The following is a 26,657-nucleotide window of genomic DNA, read 5'->3' as shown; positions in this document are numbered from 1 at the left end:
CAGGCATTCTCTCCCTCTCTCTCGTATACACGCACACACAAACACACACCCTCTCCCTCTCTTTGTCTGTCCGTGTCTCTCTCTTTCTCTTTTATCCTGAGATGACTGCTACCAGGTCGAGCTTGGTCGGGAGGACTATAAAAGGTCTCACTTGATTTTGTTGAAGAAAGTTGAGAAAGACAGCGATTGACTGGCTGGCTGGCTGGCTGGTTGAGTGAGTGAGTGAAAAAGTTTTCCATATTCAGCTTCTGCTCTCTTGTTGCAGCTGCGGAATCTACAAGCGGACGAGGAAGAAAGCTTGGTGTGCCCAATTTCCGTGGGGAGGGGAGAATGGCTGGAGTTGGGTTGTTCATTTTCCTCGATTAATTATTGCGAACTGCAATTGGGTTTCTTTTGGAGTTCTGCTGCTGTAAGTACAGTGATATTTTGTCGGTGCGGTGAAAATGCAACTTGGGAGGATTTGAGATGATAAGGATGAGGATACTGCTGCAGCAGCTCGAATTGAGTGAGTGGTTAGGGATTAATGTGTTGAGAATTGGAGTTGAGGGTTTTTTTCAGGATGGGAGTTTCAGAGAGAGTTGTATGGCTGGATATGCAGTTGTAGAATCATCGTACTACTATACTAGATTATAATATATACATATATATATATATAGATTTATAATTGATTCAAGTGTGGATAAAACTATGAAGCTTTCAACATCAGGGATGGGTCAGCAGCCTCATGAAGGTATCCGCTCTGTCGTCTCTAATTTCTACATACTTTTCCTTTTTCCTTTTTACGGCTTCACCTTTTCCTTCTTATTTTTTAGTGCCAAATTATTTTCGACGTATTTCTCTCTCCGTGTGTGTCTTTGTCATTGAATTTTTGTTGCTTGTCTTTTTCTTGAAAAGACACTCAATTTCAGCCCCACTGTCCAAGAAGGGGGTATTTGTTTCTTAGTTGATTAGTTTAATTGAATCTATTAATTGATTGTGGGCTTATGTATGGAAGGGGAGAAGAAGTGCTTGAATTCTGAACTATGGCATGCTTGCGCTGGTCCATTGGTATCCCTGCCAATGGTTGGAAGCCGTGTGGTTTACTTCCCCCAGGGTCATAGTGAGCAGGTTTCTCTGCATCATTGCGTCGTCTTATACGTGTATTTTGAATGCTTGCTGTGCATTTTCTAAGGATCTTAATTGGCAACTGTTCGGGCAGGTTGCTGCCACAACAAATAAAGAAGTCGATGCCCACATACCGAATTACCCTAGCTTGCCGCCTCAATTGATATGCCAGCTCCACAATGTCACTATGCATGTTGGTTTTGTTCTAGTTTTTCATTAGATGCTTCAGTATTACTTTTTTTTTTATGGAAAATTCATTAGTTCATTAAATCTTGAATGGTTTATTTGTTGCTTGAGTCTCAGGCAGATGTTGAAACGGATGAAGTATATGCTCAGATGACGTTGCAGCCGTTGACTCCGGTATATCAAACTTATGCTAACAATACTTGACACATCATAATTTTGCAACACTTGGCGCAGGGTTGCTGAGCATGCTAAACTTTTGTCCACAGCAAGAACAAAAAGATGCATATCTTCCCATGGAGCTGGGAATTCCTAGCAGGCAACCGACTAACTATTTCTGCAAGACACTGACAGCAAGTGATACTAGTACACATGGAGGTTTTTCTGTTCCTCGACGCGCTGCTGAGAAAGTTTTCCCACCTTTGGTAAAGATACTATCATGGTCTGATAATTCCTTATGTAGTTATTTTTGAAGGCCTGAAGTGGTCCTTAATTTTGGGTTGGTGCCTTCAGGATTTCTCACAGACACCTCCTGCTCAAGAGCTTATTGCAAGGGATCTCCATGATGTTGAATGGAAGTTTCGGCACATCTTCCGCGGTAAAGTTTCTTAGCGTTCAGCTGTTAACATTTAATTTATGAAACCATCTTTTATGATTAAATTATTAGAGTTTGCATAAGCACTGCCTGCTTTCATAATATGAATTCCAAACATTTTAGTCGGCAAAGTTCCTGTGGATCTTTGAATTTTTCTCCTTTTTTAGTCAGATTTGTAAGTTTAGCAGCGATAGCTTTTCTCTTACCAATATGATTAAAATGGGTTTGAGCATCTACAATTGTAGATATTGGCAAGTGTAATAAATAAGGCAGGTTGTCACTGAAGCATGTGAACACGAGTCTCAAGGACTTGCTAACTAGCTACATTTTTGTGGAATTATGCTCTCAGTGCAGTGCAGAACTTATGAAAAAAATATACTCTTGAGCACATGTACTGTAGGGGAAAAAGTTGTCATAATTTCCCGAAATTTTCATTCATTTGTTTAATATGATTCAGAAGGAGCTATTTTATCTTTTAATTGCTGTTCACTTTTATATACATGTTTCTGAGAGTTGAATATGCTGCTATATTAAAGAAATATGTCAAGTCAAGTATTTTATTGGTTCCTTAACATTGTACCTTTTCTTTCACTTCGGCATTGAAAGCATATGGATTCTCCCAATTATGTCTTTTCTTAAAATTTTGTAGACAGCTGTCTGTATCTTCTCTTATTTTATTTCCCAATAACTGCTGCTGTACTAAGAACACAGAACAAGGAGGTTGTTTAAGAGATGAGTTTTGAAATGGAGGGAACTGCCATTTTCTTAGCGCCTTTTAAAAAGCAGAGATGGTTCATATCTCAGGATACTTGGAGCTTACAAAACAGATATGGGTTTTTGAAAATAAGCTAGAGGAAAGTGTGGAATTCATGAAAAGTCCTCTAAAACACTAACTTTAGAATGAGATACTCCCCTTTGTTAGTGTTTTTCTTTATTATCCTGTAATTATGATTGCAGGAAGATGCATCATTCTTTACACTGGTAACTCCAAATAGGTCTATAATTTTTTGGCTGATTTGGTTATTTATTGGTAATCGTCGTATGCTCAGGTCAGCCAAAGCGTCATTTGCTCACCACTGGCTGGAGTGTCTTTGTTAGTGCCAAACGACTTGTTGCTGGAGACTCTGTTCTTTTTATCTGGTATGCTAGCAGTATTGTTTTTCCAGTCGCAAGTTATGTTTTTCGCATCTATAATTTCATGGTCATATGATGAGTTAAATGTGATTGGGATGGTTTTAGGAATGAGAAAAATCAGTTGCTTCTGGGGATTCGTCGTGCCATCCGACCGCAAACTGTGATGCCATCATCTGTTCTTTCGAGTGACAGCATGCACATTGGACTCCTTGCTGCTGCTGCTCATGCTGCTGCTACTAATAGCTGCTTCACTGTGTTTTATAATCCTAGGTTGTATTAAGTTTTTCTCTAATATTACCCCCCTTCTAGTATCTACTAACATAGCCATCATGAATCAGGGCTAGTCCTTCTGAATTTGTCATACCACTCACTAAGTTTGCCAAGGCTGTATACCACACGCGGGTATCAGTTGGAATGCGCTTCCGAATGCTTTTTGAAACAGAAGAATCCAGTGTCCGAAGGTACTTTATTGCTTCAGTTGTCTGCATCATAATATCTGTATTTTATGGTTTTATCATTTCTGCATATTATGCGAGTAGTAGTTCACATTGTAGTTTGATTGGATGTAAATATACAAATCATTATCAATATGAAGATGCAGACATAAATGATTCTTAGGATCTTGTTCAATTTCCTTGGTGGTTGTATGGCGCCAAATTATTAACTGAATTGCTGATCATTTCAAATGAACTAGAACATGTTAAGGATTTATAAATTTACGGGCTCAGGCTAGCTATAATCGTTTTTAATACTATCATCACAAGACAATACATTGTTCAAAGAAAAAGTAGCGACTCTGTTACATGTGGTTTGTAGTAGAGAAAAACTAATCTATTATATTAACCTCTGTCAAGAACACTGTATACCTAAAATTAGAATCTTCTATTTTAGGAATTTGGATAAATACCTATCCATTCAACGCCTTGGTGAATATGTTTCCTAATTGATCTTTGGCCTAGACTTTCTTTAGAGATGAACCCTTGCTAGCAACCTGATTAATGCAACTCAAGTTTGCTGCAAGATCAAGTTTGAGAGATCTACTTCTTTAATCAATTGTTGTATCTATATTCTCACATACTAGCTGCATTGCAGCACTATATTTTGCTTCAATAATGGATTGGGAAACCACATTTTGTCTTACCTGTCGAAGACACAAGATTCCCTCCAACAAAAACACCATATTCTGTATTAGTTTCCCATGAATCCTTAGACCTAAATCATCACATTGTAAAGCATTCTATTTTAAAGTGACCTTGTATACCATTAAAACTATCCTAGCCCAAGAACCCTTTTCAAATAACATAGAAAATGTCTAAGGAAGGCCAAACGATGAATTGTAGGCGAATATATAATTCGAATTACAACACTAATTGCAAATGCAATGTAAGGACAAATTACTATTATATAGTTTAACCTTCCGCAAAGTCTTCAATATCTCTCATAGTCATGAAACAATTCACCGTTATGCTACTTTGGTTGTAAGTTGAAAGTTGTGGGAGGGGGGAGGGTTGCAATGCTTGGCCTTTGATTCCCTAGTCTCCGTAGATTAGGACATGCCTCATTTGAAATCGAAAGTTGCTTTCTTTTTCATATATATATATATGTATTTCAATTCCATAAAGTATTTTGAATGATCTAAGCCTTTGATTGGAAATCTATGTGGAGGACTTTGTTTCAATATGTACAAGCCCTTGTGAAACCAAAAAGCTTTTCCAACTCCTCTTTGCAACAAAGCCATGGTCTCTATACACATCTTTGTAAAGAAATTTAGAAACGTATTTTTAGACTATTTATGTTTGAAGAGGCTGAGCATATGCGGGGGCAAAAAAAATCAACAAATAGACAAAAGTTGATTTATACCTAGGGAAGAAAGTCTCATAATTGTTTGTGCCATAATTATCCCTAGGCTAAGCATATGCGGCGGCAAAAGAAATCAACAAATAGACAAAAGTTAATTTATCCCTAGGGAAGAAAGTCTCATAATTATTTGTGCCATAATTATCCCTATGCTAACATTATGCGGCGGCAAAAGAAGTCAACAAATAGACAAAAGTTAATTTATCCATAGGGAAGAAAGTCTCATAATGATTTGTGCCATAAACCTCGGGATAATCTTTAGTAACAAGACATTCTGTGGGGCGAACCAAAGAACCATTATTAAGTTTCAATGTAGAAATGCACTAATGCTTGCATCACCGTGCACCCTTCAATTTTTCTTTACCTATGTTTTGGTCATCCTAGTCGGCCTAAGTTGAAGAACATGGCTTCTCGATTGTCTTAATTGTCGACAACCGAGTGTTAGTTGTGTTAGCTTGGTAAATTTCTTTAATCGTTGTTTCCTAAGCAAGTCAACAGCTGGGCTTCTGCATACTTAGCTTGATTCCATTATGAGTTATTCTCTATATTTTCCTATTTTTTGCTCAAATTCACGGTCAATTCGTCAAAGTTCTACCTAGTGACAATGCTCTTAATATTTTCTTTGCATATGACTCAATACATGTCCTCCTACATATCATTCATTAGTCTTCTTGTGTCTATATTCTTCAATAGGATCGTTATCATTCATTAGCCTTCTTGTGTCTATATTCTTCAATAGAATGGCATTGTCTTGTGAAGTATCAGGGCTTATGCAATACTATATCTCAACAATCGCTTGCCTTCTTATATTTAGAGCAAGGTTTCTCATCAATATATGTTTCCATCCAATCATGCGCTTTTGTACCTTTTCATGTCTTTGGTCTACTTCTTTGTCCATAATCACTCTTCTGGCTTTGATAACTATTCTCATATTCTCTGAAGTGCATGTTTCTTGGGTATTCTTTTTAGGAGGGGTACAAGAGCTCTTACATATTTAAGCATCAATATTTATTTTCAGCTGATGTCATATTCCTTGAGCCCTAATTTTGTTTTTTCATGTACCATTCCATTTCTCCTATGCTTTTTATTCCATACTAATCACCTCTTATTCCTTCTGTTCTTCCTCAGCTTTGCTCTCATTGCTGTTGTCTTTTCTCTGTCCAATGTGATTGTTGATATATATATTTTAGATGGATATTTTGATAAATATTATTTAGATTTGATAGTTATTATTAAGCATGTCTATTATATTAAGTTATTATTTAGGCATATCTACTCGATTAGACTGCTATTATTTGAGTTTATCTTTTGGTATAAGCTTTATAAATAAATCCTAATTTTATTATTAATAAATCTCATAGAAATTTTTGCTAAAATGTAGTGCATTAGAGCCACGAGTACGTCCCGTAACTTGGAATGTACCCGAAGGACTGCATTTTGAATATGAAATCTACTACTGCTTCGAAAATGTTTTTCCCATTGTAATCTGTCAAATTTTCAATGCATCTGACCTATAACACCACCGCCACCATATTACTATTTTTGAGACGACACTTGCCACCATATATCATCACAGAAACACGTATAAGTTACCTGCGGCAGTTAACGCTTGGTCAACACCGATCAACACGGCAACAATTTTGTTGCTGCCGATTTGGCCTCATGTGCAAGTGTCCAGTGTCCAATTGCTAGAATTTTCTGGGCACAACATACTGCAATATTTTCAAGTCATCTGTCAAGTTGCTTTTAGTTCTTTGATCAAGTTTTTGTTTTGGCATTCAATTACCGGCGCTCTGGAGTTTCTACGTATTAAGGATTAATTTTTTAAGGTTTAGCGTTGCTGTAACGACAAAGAATTGCAGAAGCCGCCACAATAGAGGATCGCCGTTTAAAAATTCTCAATTTGATGTTGTCGCAACAACAGATAAAGGGGCCAATTCGGGATTGTACCAAGAGAAATAAACAAGCACGCAACCTCTTGGGAGAAGGTCTTAGTATAATCTTGACCATAGACTTGAATAAATTGTTTGGCAACCAAATGAGTCTTAAACTATCAAGTTTGCAATCCACGCCACTTTAATGGCATAAACCCAACAAAGCGCAATGGTAGATTGATCCAAATAATCAAACTAGCTCCCAAGTACTATTCTCATTCAAGGTAGCCATGAACATTTAGTGATCACATAAGGGTACCGTATAGTAAATTCCTGATCTGAGATTGTTTTTTGTCTCATTAGTTGTTCAACGAAGGAATTTGAGTCCTGATGTAGCTAACCTTTGACATTCGATTCATTAGGGTCTAAACTTTCCACCTAGAAAAGTGTTTGCCGAGACGCATCTATAATGAAACTAATGATACTTTCTTCAGAAGCATGGATCACGCTTTTATGTTTCATCCACTATTGCCTACCTTAAACAAGGGTGAGAGTGAGCCTCTGAGACAGAATTGGGGATAGAATCGGACTTAACATACTTACGAAACTATAAAAAAAGAGAAGACAAATGGTGTTAATTAAAGAAATTATAAGTAAGGTGGGGATTATGTGTTGAATGAGTTTCTCGTTAAAGGACCAATGAAGGAGAGTTGTCAATGCCAAAGGGGGTGGGACCAACAACGAGTTGGAGACCATTGAAAAAGGAGGTATGGTTTAGATATGGGTAGTTGAAGGATGAGAACAATCAAAATAAACCTAAGCTTGAGGAAAAGAGGGATTAATTGTTTTAGAGGAAATGAGAGGGAGGACTATTGAAATGGGAGGAGAAGAAGAGGAACGGCAATCGAGGACTCGAAGAATTTGACATCAACAAAAAAGAATATTGACGATGTTTAGTTGAGTAACATTTGTATTCCCATTTAAACCTTAGAGTAACCAAGAAAGATGCATTTAATAGCACATTGAGAGAGTTTATCTAGACCAGGAGAGTGATTATAAACAAAACATGTACGCCCAAAAGTATAGAAGAAGGCATGCGATTGATGTGGTAATAAGTAGCCCAAAACTAGAATGGAACATTGTTATGAATGAGAAAGGTCTGGGCAATTTCAATAAGGTGATGGTTTTTATGCCCCATATTCCTATTTTTCTGAGGAGTATAAGTACAAAAAGACTCATGAATGATATCATAAGATGACATGCATTGAGTGATGAAATACTCAAAACACATTATCACAAAGTAAAACTTTGATAGACAACCTAAAATAAGTTTTCTGAACGACTTCTCAATAGGTAAAGCCAATTGCAATGTGAAAAATCATCCATGAATGAAGAAAAATAGACAATGAACAACTAGGACCCAAATATCTAATTGGACTAAACTAAAGGGTGTAGAAAATAGTAAATCACATGTAACTCATGACTTACACTAATCAACTGTCCCACAGGGTGATCCTAGATATAGATTCGGCATCAAAAGTGATTGAATAATTTTGTTATGGAGCCGGGTATAGTCAAGGTCTACATTAGAAGGGAGAAGAAGAACCTACTGACCTAGGACTAATTGTGGCACAAGATTGAAGAATTCATCATTAATTATTATTCTATTTCTTATTGTTCATTCTATTATTTTATTTCCTATTTAGTTCTTAATTATGAGTTTTGGGCTTGGCCCATGAGTCTGCCTATATACAGAGCGCATTTAGGTCATGTTACTGTAGATAGTCATTATCTTGGTTTTTAGTTACATAGCGAATTGGTTTTTCTCTTGTGGTTATATATTTTCATTCATTCGAATAAAGTTCTCCTTTGATTAACCTTAAGTTATAATAATTTGGTTTGACCTGCCAGATCCTCTACCGACGGAATCATGCCTCTCTCTAATCAACAACGATTTGAGCTACTAGAATCAATCATTGGGAAAATACAAGGGGAGGTAAACCAAATCCGTTAAGATATTCCCGCCAAGCTCGAGACTTTGGGAGAACAAAACACAAATTAGATGACGTCGTTATGGAAAGAGTTGCTCGTAGCGATCACAGCAGCGGTTGGCAGCGTCAGCTCCGCCGTTGATGCCACCGCGCCAGTGGGTCAGCCACAGACGTAATTCCCGGTGCCCCAGCGTCACCGCCTATGGCGCCGCGTCCATTCGCACCGGATTCTTAATCGTTGGGAGGCTTGACCCCCGTCACAGCGGCTTCACCAACCCGCTCATCTAAAAAGTCAGAGTACCACCATTTTACGGGATGGAGCCTATTGGTTGGGTTGCTTGTGCCGAACAACTCTTTGAACTCCACGAGGTTCGAGCAAAACTCAAGGTGGCATTAGTGCGCATCGCCCTAGAAGGCACAACGCTGTACTGGTCTCGATGGCAACACTTTCGCCATCCAACCACCATTTGGGTGGAGTTTTCCCAAGCCCTAGTACTTTGTTTTGATGATCGTTACATAGAGAGCCCTTACGAGCGCCTTGCATCACTTAGACAAAAAGAGGGAGTTGATCATTATATCAACGAGTTCATCCAACTGGCGACACAGGTGCCAAGCTTGACAGATGAGCACTACCTCGGATAATTCATTGGGGGATTGCAACAGAACATCTGCAATCGTCTTAGGACACTTGACCACTGCAACATTGAGTGAGAATTCAATGTTGGTTCTGTCACGACATATCAACCGCTTGGACAGTCTGTGATTTTGCGCCATAGCGGCGGGGTATGGATTGGGCCGCCGGTAGGTCTCTCTAGTCTCGGAAATGGCATCGGAAACAGTAGACAAGGCATGGACAACAGCTCCACTGGGGGACGTCCGGCGGCATCGGACCTATCCTCCGGGCGAGTCCCCTTCCGGAAATTGAGTCATGAAGAATATCGCGAGTGTCAGTCTAAGTTTTGTTATCGCTTCAAAGAGCTTTATACACCATTGCATAAGTGTGCGAGCAAGTTCCTTCGAATTTGTGTGGTGGACCCAAACATGAATTGGGTGGCCAAGCTCAAGGAGATAGACGAGGTCGAGGGGTGGACAGAAGATGAGGTCGGATCTACTGAGCTCAAGCAGATGGCGGTAGAGACAAGACGAAAAGCTCATTCTTCAAGTTTTGATACATTGAAGGGGATTAATGGACGAGGATTCGACTTGGATTGATGAGGAGGAATTGCGCCTCTAGTTTCCGGACTTCCGCCTCGAGGACAAGGCGATTTTCAAGGAGGACGGAGTTGTTATGGAGCCGGGTAAAGTCAAGTTCTACATTAGAAGGGGGAAAAAGGACCTACTCATAGTCTTGGGCTTGACCCATGAGTCTGCGTATATATAGGGCGCATCTAGGTCATGTTAGGGTAGATAATCATTATTTTAATTTTTAGTTACAAAACGAATTGGTTTTCTTCTCTATTTCCATTGATTCGAATAAAGTTCTCATTCGATTAACCCTAAATAATTTAAATTTTTTTAAATATAATTTATGAAATCTTAAAATATTTTATAAAAGTTTTGTAGGAAAATATGTTTAAAAACTTGTTAGTTTTGGTAATTTTGACGCTTTAAAAGCATTTTCAATTTTATTTTATCAAAGTATTTTTTTTCTTTCTAAAAAGCTTCTTTTATTAAAAATTATCCAAACATAAAATAATATGCTTTATTTTTTGACTTCTAAAAAGAGCTTTTGGCTTTTTGTATTTTTTTTTGTTAAAAGAATTTATTTTTGTTTGGAATAGTTTTTTTTTTTTCGTAAAAACATAAATAGTTTTTGGGCTCTAGAAGTATTCTTTTGATAAACACCTTGGGACGTGCTTCTGAAAAAAAAAAGCACTTCTAAAATAGCTTTGATGTCATATAAATAGGGTATTTATGTGATATTTTAATGGAAAATTGATGTGATATTTCTGAAGGAAAAGAGTTGATGCATAGTAAAAAAACTTTAAAAACCCCACACCCCAACACCTATAGACTTAATTATGGAAGATAATTAAGATTTTTAAATATAATTTGTAAAGTTTTAAAATAAGTTGTAGAGTTCAATTTTTTGAAGTTGAATTATATTTTTATTTTAGTTTATATATTATAATTAAATTAAAATTAAGAATATAATTAAGATACTAAATTGAAAAATATATATTTTTAATTATCCTAATTAATTTAAATTTTTTAAATATAATTTATTAAATCTTAAAATATTTTATAAAAGTTTTATAGGAAAATATATTTAAATTAACTTGTTAGTTTTGGTAATTTTGACGCTTTAAAAGCACTTTCAACTTTATTGTATCAAAATATATGTATATTTTTTTTTTTTCTAAAAAGCTTCTTTTATTAAAATTCATCCAAACATAAAATAATATGCTTTATTTTTTGACTTCTACTTTTAACTTTTACTCATCTCTTAAGCCAATTAAAACTTGCCCTAAGAAAGGCACTCATGTAATTTGTAGCATCGCTCCTTGGTGTGTCCCACCAATTGCAATGAGTACAAAAGCGATAAGGGCCATCACCTTGACTAGTAGGCTATTAGAGGCCACCTTTGGTGCAAAAGTAGACAACAAGACTGAGCTTCCACCATTTTCAGTATACTCTAGAGAAGACACAGGCAACATGAATGGGACAAGTTTGATTGCCACTTTATCCGGAGAAGGTGTTATATAAGCACATTGGTATTGCCTATGTGCCTCCCAATGATTAGTTTGTGGTATCTTCACTAAATCACGTAGAGGTCCCCAAATCAAGTATTTATGGACAAGTTGATACATATGATTTATGTTTCAACTTGAGAAGTGTTAGTAGAATAGTGACCCATTGGACTACTATGTGTTTGGATATACCTACAGTGAAGCCACCATATTTTTATTCTTAATTGAATATTTCACAGTGCTCGAAAGTGCATTCTGGTGTATTGCAACTACTTAAATTGAGCAAGTACTAGAGAATTAAATCTTATCAACATCACCAACTGTAGAAGTTTCATATGTATATTATATACTTGCATTTCCTGAATTGTTGGTGTTATTTTCTCCACATCCAGATACATGGGCACAATTACCGGTATTGGTGATTTAGATCCTGTTCGATGGCCAAACTCTCATTGGCGTTCAGTGAAGGTAACTCAATCCTCAATGTTGTTGTAATTCACTTTATTTGTTATAGTTTCTTATCTCTACATATACAATCTGAGAAACTTTCACCAACTTGCAGCACACTACCATGTTATGTGAAGGTACTATCAATAAGAACCTCCTCTCTAACTGATAATCATGGTGCAAATATACCCACTTGATGTCTCTTTAAATACCACATCAAATATAATATATATTGCAAGTTCTTAACCCTGCTTTGACCTCAACTATATTATATGTTTTTCAATGTAAGAGTTATGCCTAAGAGAATGATTTAGTAGATATTTTCTACAAATCAAAAGATATTCTGGTCTTTCATAAATAAATTAACTATATACACTTGTTCATTGGCCATAATGAAACTGTGATATGATAAAGGATAATACTGAATCAATTCATTCAATTGTATAAACTATGAAAATTGAGAATGTAAAATCATGCAAATTTAATGATAGATATCCATAATTGTGCCTAAATGCTATAAAATTTCATTCTTGTTGCTAAAGATAATGAGTATCAAGAGTAGAAGCTAGTATATTTGTTTTCTCAACCTGAAAGCTCTACTCTTACAAAACGCAATTCCCATTTCTATATTTTCATAGAGATCCACTATACCAAAGTTAAATTATTAATAGTTTGAATGATATGGCATAACTTGACAACTGTAGTTAGATATTCTCATTTTCCTTTATTTATTTGACACTTCTCAAGTTTGATGTGTAAAGCTAATATAATTATTTTTAATATTTTTACTGTTAAGAGTTGAATTTGAATTTCACAATAATCGATTTGTACACTTAGTAAATAACACACGCACAATTCATTACTGTATAATTTTATGGAGTGTAAATATTCTTATTCATTAAACTAGAACAAGTATAAATAATAACTGCATCGGTTTCAAACTCATCAGATTATATATGCATGCCTTAAATATTAATAAATACTATAAAGTATGATTAGCGCAGTGCAGTTCTTTAACTCAAAAGCTTCATATCAATTATGAATAGTTAATTGATTGAGTCCAAGTTTTACTCTGAGGAGAGACTCAGTAAGAAAACATTAGTGGTTAGGTGATTGCCGCAGCTTATCTAGAGCTGCTTTAAGTTGCATGAATTGAAAATTCAGAAAGTAACATAGCATCTCTGAATAACAATATACAGACATTTAGAGGGGTAATATTGATCATGCTCATGTCCATCACCCAAGGTTTTCTTATATTTAATTTTCTGTGCTAAGCTGTTGATGTAAACGTAAATATCTAGTGCGGATAATCATAGTGTGTATCATACACTCAACACTTGCCATCACAATCAATGAACTTCAGTGCCTTAATATGAATTGTTTTGATCGTTACATGTTTCTGAAGTGAGATTGTAGCTCTTTAATTTGGACTTTCACATGGTATCTTTATCGGGTTAACAAATCTGCATTGTGGTAAACTAGCAAATGCAAGACTTTATGCATAATCACAATTCTTTTGAGTCAATTTAAGCATCTTTTGCAGAAGTAAGTACTTGATGTTTGTGAAGTTTAGAGGAATGTTTATTGTTTGAAGCAGTACCTATGAGAATGAAGATTGAAACTACTGCACTTGATTACTAAAATCAATCTTAATGTGTATCTTGCGAACCAAATACATGATATATGAGATTTGCCATAAGGTTTTTAGCTGTGAATTCTTACTTACGACTTCAGTTGCTGCTACGCTTTGATTTCCTACTTGCTAATTTCTTTTACAATTGAATTTGCTGCTAACCTCTAGATTGTTTTTTTTTTTTTTTATTTGATTGCTTATATGGATCTAATGTGTTGAATAGTAACTTGACATTGTTTTTTTTTTTTTTTTTTTTTTTTACTGCAACGAAAGTTGTAAATTCAGCACTTATTCTATCTTGATGGTGACAAATGCCATTTATATTGGCTATATGTAGCATACTTGCGTGGCTAACTTCCGGTTCACTTTAGCTCTTCTGCAGTTTAAACATACAGCTGAAAATCTAGCATGAACTATGGGATATTCATTACTCCCATTGCAGTTCCATAACTTCATTGCAAACTGATGCAGTTCCTCAAATAGCAAACATACTGTGCTCTTTGGCTATGCAAATTCCACAAAAATTAAAAATAATATATATATATATATATTAGAGAGAGAGAGAGGATGGTTTTATATAAATAATTACAAAACTAGTGCTAGAACAATGCAGTGACATTATGTTTGCTAAACTTACAAAGGCAGTGATAATTATTAATTATTCTGTAAGATTAATGACCAAGTGATCTGTTTTTGGCCACAGAATGATCAAAGTCTTACCTCATACGTTTTCTTAAGAAAATAACAAGATACAACCACTACAGAAGTTAGTGAGAGCAAACTAGACAGAATACAAGGGCAGCTGAATATATCACTCAAATCAATTGTCTAGAAAGTTATTACTACATCTAACCCTGAAATGAGCTGTTTGTGGTGTGTGATCACTCTTGGATTAAAAAAAAAACCAATGTCACTAGGGAATGTATACCTCATAAACACATTATTAAAAATAAAATAAAATGGAATGACAGGTAGTTGAACACACATGCAAACTTTTTAAACATTACATTTTCCTTTTCATTTATTTGAATTTAGCTACATCTAGGGGAATATGCTGTGTCCCTTTGATATCTTAACCTTCAGAATTTTCATTAATGTTACAGTTGTTCAATCAGTAATTTTTCATAACATGAAGCAAATAATGAGTAATTGCTCCTACTTACATACATATATATATATATATTCCGCTTCCTTTGGTTTTTCCTGAGAAGCATCTCTGTGTTTCTTTTTTCCTTGTGGGGCAGTATTCAGCTTTAGCTCTTATTTGAGATCTAATTCACTGTGCTCACATAATCTGATAATACTACAATAGTTTGTTGTTCCACGTGATTGTACAAATAAATGATAGGCCATCAAGAGATCTCGCATCACCCATAAGTAGCTATATATTCAATAAAACTAAAAAAGGTTGTCGTTGACTGAGTTTAATAGCTATTAAGCCATTTTATTTGTACTTAAAAGCTAAAAGTTCTCAAATTACAAAAAGGTGAATGCAAACCAAGGAATATCTTTCAAGAATTGTGAACTAGAAAAGTAAATGCAAAATCTAATGCACATAAAACTGTATAGAAAATGTCAAGTAGTACATAATGTTTGCCTCCATGCTCAGGTGCTAACATTTTCATACTTAAAATTCTCTAATATCCACATTGCAAATTTTCTTTTCTTTATTATTATTATTAGTTCACTTATGATAAGCCTGGGTGTTCAGTACAATGCATCGTAGGAAATACACTGCATCCGTGAATAAAGGTTAAGAAACAAGTATGATGGTGCGGCATCTACATCTGTTTGTCATGAAATGACTGCGGTGGTTGCTCTGGTGGACTACTTCATAGCTTTCAGCATCACTGATGCTCTTTTATAATGGCATTATTTTATTGTGCTTCCATCTTCTATGACATGTGAAGGGTTTGCTCCCTGGAATCTGTTCATGCATGTTGAGGTGATGATTGATAGTGCTTTGTTAGATGTATTATCTTGAGCTCTGAGGTTGTCAGATTGCGTGATCTCGATCCCTTGCCTTTAGTAGAGTTCAAGATATTGATTTTGATGAAGATATACCCAAACAACAAAGAGCACGATAAAGAGGATTATGATGAATTTGTTGGTCATTGTCAAGTAATAGGATCTTGAACATACAATAAAGAATGTTTTTGTTGAAGAGATTTCAGTTGGATGACTTGGGATTACGCTTGTAGAGAAGGAATGACACCATCAAATAATGGTGTGTCACATTCCTAGCGTAGAAGAATTGTCTAGGTTTGAGTAGGAAAATCCTCAACTTTAGCATACAAGTGAGCTACGCTAGTTTCTCTCTGTTTCTGTTATCCACAACATTTTGTATCTAGGATTGGTGAAAACCAATTCAAATGAGATTTTAAAAATCACAACATCAAGATTGTTGATCAGTTTAGCATAAAACTTGATAATATACTCTTGATGAAGGAGGCTGAGTATAATGTTCAGGTTCCTTAATATTCTCTAAATCATTCTAAAGAAGAGGGATACATGAGTTTAAGCAAAAATTGTTTCCAATGGCATTGCTGTATCCCTTTTAGTGAAGCCTTCTTCAGGGATGCAAAAATGTTTTGCACCATATACTAGGCTGTACATGAATTGCGACTTAGAATGGGTTGAGGTTGTTCACTCAAGTTGACGTGTTTCTATTGGTTATGTATGATGATGATATTGTGTTTACTAAGAGACAAATTTACGGTTATTGGGTTAAAGTTATTTATGCAAGACAATTTCCAAACAAAGGACTTAAGGGCCTTTGAACAAGGAGCTGAAATAATAAAGAACAATAATTGAATTTTTATATCTAAAGGTGTGTATATTATGGAGGATTATATGGAATTATTTAATCATTATGTGTTGATAACACATGAGGATTATTTAAACACAACTAATCTCATGTAATAAACACATCTAAAGGAAGTATGTTCTTGATCTCACAAGGGGATTAGAAATGTAGAAGCCAAAGCCTTCCATTCTAATTATCCCAATCCATTAGGAGAAAAATAATAGTGAATTGTTTCATCGTTGTCAAAGAGAAGAAGGAAAAAATAGAGTTGTGTTTTGTATTATCATTACGATCAAAGTACAATACTTATAATCACTATAAGTACATCTAATTAAGGAAAAAGAATAAAATTAGTTTAGTTACAATGAATCAAAAATTTTGATTTAATGTTTATACTCTATCTAATACTAAAATATATTATGTTGAATATTAGAATATATACTATTTAATACTAGGATATATTCTAACTCTCAAGCCGGAGAAAAAATATCATGCATTCCCAATTTGCTACATAACTCGTGAAAGCGTTCAACATCTAGTGCTTTTGTGAGGACATCAACTACTTGCGTAAGAGTCAACAAAGTGATAACTCGTCCACTCAAGGTTGCCTCACGAATAAAGTGACAGTCAAGTTCTATATATTTTGTTTGTTCATGAAAGACTTAATTACCTGCAATGTGGATTGAAGCTTTATTATCATAGTGCATAATAAAAGGCTCATGGTAGTCAAAGCCCAGTACCCTTAGAAGATTTTTCAACCATGCAATTCACTGACAGTATGAGCCATTGCTTTATACTCTTCCTCAGCACTAGATCGAGCTATCATTGGTTGTTTCTTACTCCATGTCGCAAGGTTTTCTCCCAAAAAAGTGCAATAACCAATAGTAGACTCCCGGTCATTCTTATTTTCCAGCATAGTTAGCATCAAAATAAGCTTTTACTCTCAAGTGTCCGTTTCTCTTAACAACAGACCTTTTCCAGGGCCCTCTCTATGTACCTTAATATTCGAAGAATAGCTTGCCAATGAGCTTCACCATATGTCTCCATTTGACTTACTACTCCAATGACATAGGATATGTTAGGCCTAGTGATGGTGAGGTAGATTAACTTCCCAACAAGTCTTCTATACTTCAATTTTTTTTATTTTTTTTTCAAAAATAACTAAGTTATCCCATAGGTTAGAAACATTCTCCATTGAGGTGCCAACTGGCTTAACACTGAGTAGCTCGGTATCACTAAGAAAATCAAGGGCGTACATACGCTGAGATAAGGAAATCCCATCTTTTCCATAAGCTATTTCAATTCTCAAAAAATATCTAGGATGTAAGTATGTCATCTACATATACAACCAGGACAGTAATGCCATTCATCCTACATCTCACAAATACTGAATGATCTGACATGTGCTCATCACCTGGCTAAACTTATCAAACCATGCTCAAGGACTTTGTTTCAGATCATATATTGCTTTTCGAAGCCCAGAAACCATATGCTTTTGCTCCCCTGAGCAATGTATCAGGGAGGTTGCTCCATAAATACAGTTTCTTGAAGATTACCGTAGAGAAAATGAGAAATGCATTTTTATATCCAAATGGTACATCTTCCAGCCATCATGTCTGTGGATTTTATCCTTATTGTAATTTAGAGCTGTCATCTGTAATTAGTGTAATTAGATGCTGGAAATCAGCTTGTAATAGCTATATATTGTGTAACTGTTAGGCGGTGAATACAGTTTTTCTGATCGTTCATAAATCACCTTCAAAGTTTGTCATGGAATCAGAGCCAACTTTGATCTAAATACTTGTTCCGAGCCAATCTTTTTTTTTTTTTGTTTCCGTGTTCTCTTGTTCCGTTCCTTGAAATTATGTTTTCAAAAAAGTATGATACTCTTCTTGTTCGCCTTAACGGCAAAAATTATTGGATTCAATTTCCAGATTTTCGTCAAGGGTAAAGATTCATAGGGCCATGTTGATAAACCATGGTTTTTCAAGTGGGAGGGTAAGGATGCCCAGATCATGAGTTTGATCCTTGGATCGTTGAGCCCGAAATCATTTTGAATTTGCGACTTTTCAAGACTGCAATTGAAATTTGAGCTTATAGAGGATTCAAAGTCAGCAGAATACTGCTTGTCGATTCCAATGGAACACAACATAGAGAAACTTCATCAGGATAGTCTCTCCATCTTCGAATGTTACTCTTGCTTCATGAATATGTGGGCTGAATACATTGATATTGTCTATGCTAGCCTACCTCCGGAAAGTCTTAATTCTATTCAAGTTGTTAATGAGACAATTAAAAGATATCAATTTCTTATAAAATTGAGACTTTAATTTAAAGCCACCAGGTCTAGCATTATGAGTCCCTTCCTTGGATAGTTGTCTAAATGATTTGCTTCGAGAAGAGCAACGATCTCCACTCAAAAAATTCGTTGAATGAGCAAGGGTCTGCATCTGTTACAATGGCTTATGCAACACTACTCAAGTCAAAAGGAAGAGTAGCGTTCAATGTTTTTCTTGCAAGGAATATAGGCATTATGCTTCAAATTGTTCAAATAGGTTTTGTAATTATTGCAAGAAGGAAGTTCACATCATCAAGGAATGTCATATCTGCCTGCGTGGGAGATCTGAGACTGCATACACAATAACGATTGCGGTTTCAGGCACGCCGGTGGTTCTGCAAATGCATCACATGTTTAATTTGTTACTCCTCAAATGGTCCAACAAATGATAATTTCTCATTTTCAGCCTTGGGAATCTCTGGTACACCTCTTCGTAAATCTCATACTTAGTATTTTGACTTAGGAGCCTTCAATCACATGACGTTTAGGTCTGATTTTTTGTCCAATGTAAAAACATGTTCCGGAAATCTTGATACCCAAACCACTAGTGGAAGCCATTTGCCTATTACATCTATTGGTGATATTTCCCCTTTAATTGATGTCTTTGTCTCTTCTGGCCTTACCACTAATCTTATTTCCATTGGTCAATTGGTTGACAGTAATTGTGAGGTGAAATTTAGAAAGGTGAAATTTTCTAAATCTGGTTGTGTTGTGCAACAGTCGGGAGGGATGATCGCGAGGGAGCCTAAAGTTGGAGACAAAGAAGCATGAGTAAAAGAGGAAAATTGAGATTTAGATTCAGTAATATAATGGGAAGCACCGGAATCTAACATCTAGGTTGTAGCACTTCATGAAGAGGTTATAATAGAGCCTATATTGGTAGAAGGTGTAGCAATTGTGGTTAACCGTTCATACTCAAAACCGGGAATAGCGCTTGCTTTACGGTGTTAGCACCTAATGCATCAACATCACGCTGAATAAATATCAACCTTTAGAGATTGATATTGTTATATCATGTGGTCAATATTAAATACGGTCAGTTTTGTAATTTTATTATACATTTTAATGTGTGAATAAACTGTGTCTCAAATCAAAGGAAAGACGTTTATGTAAAAGAACACAAGGTCGTCATATGGAAATAGTAATGTTGTGTCTTTTGGATATATATTTTATGCTCTGATTATTCAATCACAGTGCTTTTATACAAAACTGATATAATTAATTCTCAAAAACTCCAAATGTTTTCTTTACTATATATGTATATTTGTTAAAATACAACATATAATAACAATGACGAGTTCATTAACTAGGTCAAATGAATTATAATTTCAAGACTCTGTAGATTGGAGAGCAAAAACCCCGTAAGAGGTGAATTATATATGTGTTATATATAATAGCAATGGACATATTATATCTATATATATATATAATTGGAGTTGGAGGTGAAGTGATACTTGAAAATGAGAAAAAAAAAACCAAAACGTACTGACCCCAAATTTTACACGTAGTAACACAGAGTGGGATAATCATCATATAATAAGTAATGGGATCAAAAGCACAGATTCTGATTCGTTAGAGATCAAGAATCTATGCAAATAATAAAATAGTGCTTTATGGATATATATTTCATGCTTTTATTATGCAATTACAGTGCTCTGATAAAAAATTAACTTAATAATTTATTATCTTTTGGCGAGAGCACAAACTCTGATTCGTTAAAGCACAAGAAAAGTCTATGCAAACAATAATGATGTGTTTTTTGAGAATATATTTTATGCTCTAATTATCCAATCATAGTGTTCTTTAAAAAAACAAACAAAATTAATTCTCTTTTGCGAATAGGGGCAAGAGAGATATGTGTGTTTGCTTGATCTGATTTGGTAGAGCCAAAACAACAATTTACCTACCCTTTCTTATTGCCAAACAACAAGAGTAAGTATACTATTTTTTGTGAATACTCCTTCCCACAACTTGCAACCTCACATTTGATTATTTTCTTTTAAAAAAAGCTACTTCTGCATTCACTATTAATATCCAATCATAGGAACACCAGAATATGATAATGATGATCAGATGGACTTATAGACTTAGTTCTCTCTCTCTTTCTCAAAGCATAATAATTGATAATAGCTCCTCCATTGATATTTGGTAATAGCACAAACTTTTATACTAAAGAGCACAATAAGAGACTATAAAAACAATAGTGTAGTGCTTTTTGTAAATATATTTCATGCTTTGATTATTTAATTACAGTTATAAGAAATCATCATAATTATTTGTGTGACAAGAGAACAAACTCTGATATTAAAGAGCATAAGAGGAGCTATGGAAAAAATAATACTACCTCCGTCCACCGCCAATTTATCCATTTGCATTTGGCGTCATTGTTTTTAACATTAAAAATATCTTTATATTTGTATAATTTTTTGTACAAATGTCATTACATTAGTATTATAAGATACCAATAGAAATATTTGTCGTTTTTTTCTTGATTTGTATTACGTTTTGATATAATAATTAATATTCAAAGATTAACATGCAAAAAATAAATGGATAGATTGGTGGTAGACGGAGGTAGTATAATGCTTTCAGGAAATATATTTCATGCACTTCATAATCAATTGTTGTGCCTTTAAAACTAATTGTATATTGATATAGGCACACTTATTAATATTTTATTTTAAAGAATACGCAGAAAGAAAAAATAATATGATAAATTGTTAAAAAAAAAGAAGAAAAACACAAAAAAAAATGATAGCTACAGAGATACAGAAAGATAAAGTAGAACAACAATATTGTTAAATAGTGGGGAAATTACAAAATTGTAACCCATTTTACAATTTTACACTTCTCACCCATCTCTACCGTTTGATTAAAATATAATCCTACAGATTAGGATTAATCAGCACAATATTGATTAGGATTAATCAACATAGTAACAGCCGTCTAGGGAATAGACACAACATAAGAAAGCGCAGCACTGACAATAACTTTCATGTTAAATGAGGATGCCATAAAAGATCAAGAAAGAAAATAAGAGATAGATTTCCTTTCTTTCTTTCTTGTTTTTTTTGTTTTTTTTGTTTTTTCTTTATAATTGAAGCATACAAGAGTGTATTTTGTTTTGGGTTAGGATACAAACTTGCTCTGATACCCCGTCAAAGAGAAGAAAAAATGTAATTGTGTTTTTTATTTTCATTTACAATAAAATACAATACTTATAATCACTATAGGGAAAACAAAACTAGTCTACTTAGAATGAACCAAATATTTTGTTTTAATGTATATATTTTGCTAAAATATATTTGTTGAATATATCCCAAATTGGAAAAATATAGGATCTCCCCTTGGCTTAAAGGGTGAAGGGCCATCAACCTATCACTAATTGGTTTTAGGTTGAAAGCTCGGATCCCCTCTTAACATGGTATCAGAGTCTGCGGCATATGTATAAGTTTCGCATACTTCCATTTGCACCTGAGGGAGCGTATTGAGGACTCCCGTTTGCGGATTAATAATTAATGAGTGTATTTCCTTAACAGTTCGAGCTTTTAGGTGAGACGGTGGTATTAGAGCCATAGTGTCCATATTGGGCAAGGGGGAGTGTTGAATATATCCCACATTGGAAAAATGTGGGATCTCCTCTTGGCTTACAAGGGTGAAGGCCACTCCACCTATCACCAATTGGTTTAAGGTTGGAAGCCCGGATCCCTTCTTAACAATATTCTATTTAATATTGAAATATATACTATTTCATACTATGATTCTATTTAATTCTTGAATATATACTATTTAATACTAGGATTCTATGTAATACTAGAATATATACAATTTAATATTAGGATATATTCTGACAATCACCTTGAGAGATATTGAAGAGTTGTTGGGGAGTTGTACTACTTGACAATAACTTGTCCCAACAAAGCATTTGTTTTTAGTGGTGTAACTTGTAAGCTGGTTTATAAATTCTACTACAATCAATCATTGGGCCTTTTAGAGCAATTTTTCGCTATCTAAAAAGTGCTCGTGGATGAGGCTTGCTTTATGCTAGACATGGTCAAATGCTAAATTGATGCAGACTATTCTAGGTATTTTGTTTTCTTGGGATGCGGTCTTATGTATTTAAGTAAGAAACCTAGATCTATTCCTAAAGTAGAATATAAAGCGATGGCAGATTTAGTATGTGAGTTGGTATGAATACAACAATTGATAAAAGAAGTCGGCCACACACTTGACCATCCAACAAAACTAAGGTGTGATGATTAGTCTATTCTATACATTGAATCTAATCCAACATTCCATGAAAAATAAAGTATATTGAAATTGATGCTCACATCATTCGTCACAAAGTTTGAGAAGGTTGTGTCTCTATAGAACATGCCAAGTCTGAAGATCAGCATCGAGATATATTCATGTAGGCTTTGAATGGAGTGTAGATCAACTAGATATGTATAAGTTGAGTATGATGGATCTATATGCTCCTACTTGAGGAGGTGGGTGTTGACTATATAGATCGGCATTGATTAATTAAAGTAAATTAGGGATGACTTCATTTATATAGATATACTAACCGGATAACTGGAGTAAGATTTGGATCTGTATCCAAGTATAGTTAGGCCTCTAACAATATATATAGGTACCTTAAGTTTTATTATTAATACATATGAATATTACATTCCATAAGGACATTGCGAATAAATATGATTTCCATGTGGAGCCTTCTAGATTAGCAATTAAAAATTTGATTGCTACAGATTTCAATCTCCATGGGAATGAAAACATCAGCTCAGAGTTAGTAATGGGGAACTTTTTATAAGATCCTGTCTTGCACTTGATCGAAATCCTAGCTAGACACTGAAATAAATTATTTGTGCCTATCAATTATGAATTTGCCTTTGGGGGTTTTTGTATTTGTTATAGTTTTGAGATGAGGTTCATTAATATTTGTGGCCTTTCCGCGATCTATACTTTAGCTCATGCAATATTTTCTTCCTATCAAGGTCTTAATTATATGTTCTCGATATTTGCTGATCAGTGGGCAGAGATTCTCCATGTTGTTCTTCAATTTTGGAAGTTCAAACTTTGTGATTCTAAGTATGTATCATTTAAGGTCACAATCAACTTTTGAGCACATCTTCGCTTTAGGGCTTAATATTTTTCTGTAATTTGTAGCTTATAATGATATCCGAATATGTACCACACACTCTTTGTATCATTAACACTTGTATCCCAGTCACTACTGATTAATTGATTTCATTATTTCATGAATTTGATAGGTTGGTTGGGATGAATCCACAGCAGGTGAAAGGCAGCCAAGGGTATCTCAGTGGGAAATTGAGCCTTTGACTACATTTCCAATGTACCCATCATTGTTTCCTGTGAGGCTGAAAAGGCCATGGTATCCCGGGGCATCATCTTTCCAAGGTATGACTTCTTCATTCAGTACTTCGTATTATATGGAGAATTGCATCGTATGATGCCTAATTAGTTAATTTGCCAATTCAATATTTAATCTTTGGTGGTTGCACACAATTTTTTTCCATAAAAGCTGAAGGGTTTAGGGAGAGGCGGTGACATATTTGACTTGTTCAGGTCATGAATAATTGAAATTTTTTTCGTCTTGTTCCTTGCTGTATGTTACAGTTTCAAGCCAAATCTTAAGACAATTACTTTGATAACCCTGTACAGTTTGATGTTTTTCTTATTACATGAACACTAGTACACTACCAATTTTTAATAGAAAATAGACCAAGGATAATGATTGAATTGTTGTTAAGTTGTTGAACTTTTTTATATTTATGTATATGCACAAGAAAAGTGCTAATTTTGTTAATGCTATGTCGGCGGGCTAGGGATAATGGAAATTTCTGAGAGGAACAAATACATCCAAACACAAGGACTAGTTCCCCTAGATTATCACTATTCTATTCTATTGTTTAGAAGTTTTGTATTGATTAAATGGCTCGGTCTTAAGTCTGTACAAGTCTTCTCACTTTACTTTGGCTTTTGTAATATCTCCACACTTTTCTGTGCTAGATACTGGGCACGATGCACTCAACAGCATGGCATGGTTGAGAGGAGAAGCTGTCGATCAAAGCTTCAATTCTCTTAATTTTCAGTCTCCCAGCATGTTTCCATTGATGCAGCAGAGATTTGATCCAACAGGCTCAAGGAACGATCTTAACCAACAGTATCAGGCTATGCTAGCAGCTGGGCTGCAGAATTTTGGAACTGGGGACTTACTGAAACAGCAATACATGCAGTTCCAGCAACCTGTTCATTATCTCCAACACTCTAGCAGCCATAATCTGCAGCAGCAGCAGCAGCAGCAACAGCAACAGGCCGTCCAATCATCGGTTTCTTCTCAAATGCTTCCTACCCAGACCCAAATGCTGCTAGAGAATATGCAGAGGCCACTGCAACCGCAAGTTGATCATGGGTCGGAAGAGCATCCGCAACAACATAATTATCAAGACACTTATCTAGTCCAACATGATCATCTTCCCTCCCCTTCATTTACGAAGCCGGATTTTACGAATGCAAACAGTAACATGTCCGCATCCATGGCTCATTCGAGCATGCTAAACATGCTGGGTTCTTTTTGCCCCAAAGGAAGCAGTAATCTTTTGAATTTCTCGAAGACTGGACAACCAGTTCCCGGGGAGCAGTTAGCCCAGCAGTCGTGGACAGCGAAATATACACATGCTTCAGGTAGTGATTGTTCGAATTCAGGGTCACTTCCTCCATATTCTACAAAAGAGGCTCCTGCTGAGCAGGGAACATGTAGCTTAGACGTGCAGAATCAGGCTCTTTTCGGGGCCAATCTCGACTCATCTGGCCTTCTGCTGCCCACCACCGTGTCCAACATTGGTGCTTCTTCAGTCCATGCTGATATGTCAGTTATGCCACTAGGGTCATCCGGGTATCAGAGTCCTCTTTACGGCTTTGTCCAAGATTCTTCTGACATCGTACACAGTACTGGACAAGTTGATCAATCTACACCAACCCGTACCTTCGTGAAGGTATTAACTAAAGATTTGTTAAAAATTAATATGCATGTGTATGTAGAGTGACTTCTGATTTCATTTTTAACCTCTCTTATAGGTCTATAAAACGGGATCGGTTGGTAGGTCCCTGGATATTGCCCGGTTCAGCAGCTATCAGGAGCTGCGCCAGGAATTGGGTCAGATGTTTGGGATTCAAGGGTTGCTTGAAGACCCTCAAAGATCAGGCTGGCAGCTTGTATTCGTTGACAGGGAGAATGACGTCCTTCTCCTTGGAGACGACCCATGGGAGTAAGTACATCTAGTAAACTGTATTTCTCGATTCTATGGCCAAATCCTTCCACATTCATTATGTGTTTGCTTACTCTTTAATTCCACACTATGCATATACAGGGCTTTCGTGAATAACGTTTGGTATATCAAGATCCTTTCTCCAGAGGATGTTTTGAAGTTGGGAAAACAAGAACCTGAATCTATGAATAGAAATGCAGTTGAAAGAATAGATTCTGCTGATGCTTCAAACATCGTCTCAGGACTTCCATCTCTAGGATCTCTTGAATACTGAACCTAACTGAAAACTGCTGTTTATCATGTGGCTCCTGGCTCTTGTAAGTTGCCCTTCGCTTAAAAGTGCCTTGAGTCCACGATTTGAATGTTTATGTATGTTGCTTGAAAGAATTTGCCACGTATGTGATGCACGACACTATCGATGTAGGAATATATGCAGCAGGCTGTGTGTAGTAGACTTGGATCTGAAAAGAGAAGGCATGCTTTCATTCTGTATTAAACTTGAGAACTGGAACTAGATTCGATGATTACTATGTTCTAAGTACTTTACACGTTACCTACCTAAGTTGCCGCTTTACTGTATCCAATTTATGCCCTCTCCCCCTAGATTTCTGTGTGTGTGTAAGATAATGGAGATAAGATTGTTGGATGCTTAACTGTAGCAGCCTACCTTTGATGTGAAAGCTGTGGAATGAAGAGGTTGGGTGTGTTTATTA

General features: G+C 35.5%; 1 protein-coding gene across 1 annotated transcript; it reads left to right on the top strand.

The window, feature by feature from the left end:
• On the top strand, positions 1-26,657 carry LOC127257139 (auxin response factor 8-like). Its single transcript, XM_051283468.1, has 14 exons — positions 1-730; positions 995-1,107; positions 1,199-1,297; positions 1,408-1,464; positions 1,557-1,712; positions 1,801-1,885; positions 2,932-3,022; positions 3,122-3,286; positions 3,355-3,477; positions 11,821-11,896; positions 23,926-24,073; positions 24,686-25,671; positions 25,754-25,944; positions 26,047-26,657. Exons 1-14 carry the CDS (start codon positions 688-690, stop codon positions 26,216-26,218), a joined length of 2,505 nt encoding a protein of 834 aa, XP_051139425.1. The 5' UTR covers positions 1-687; the 3' UTR covers positions 26,219-26,657.

This window comes from Andrographis paniculata, unplaced genomic scaffold, assembly GCF_009805555.1.
Source record: "Andrographis paniculata isolate CXL003 unplaced genomic scaffold, ASM980555v1 Contig57END, whole genome shotgun sequence".
Lineage (NCBI taxonomy): Eukaryota > Viridiplantae > Streptophyta > Magnoliopsida > Lamiales > Acanthaceae > Andrographis > Andrographis paniculata.
Note: the sequence above shows the minus strand (reverse complement) of the source record. Positions and strands in the feature narration are given on the sequence as shown.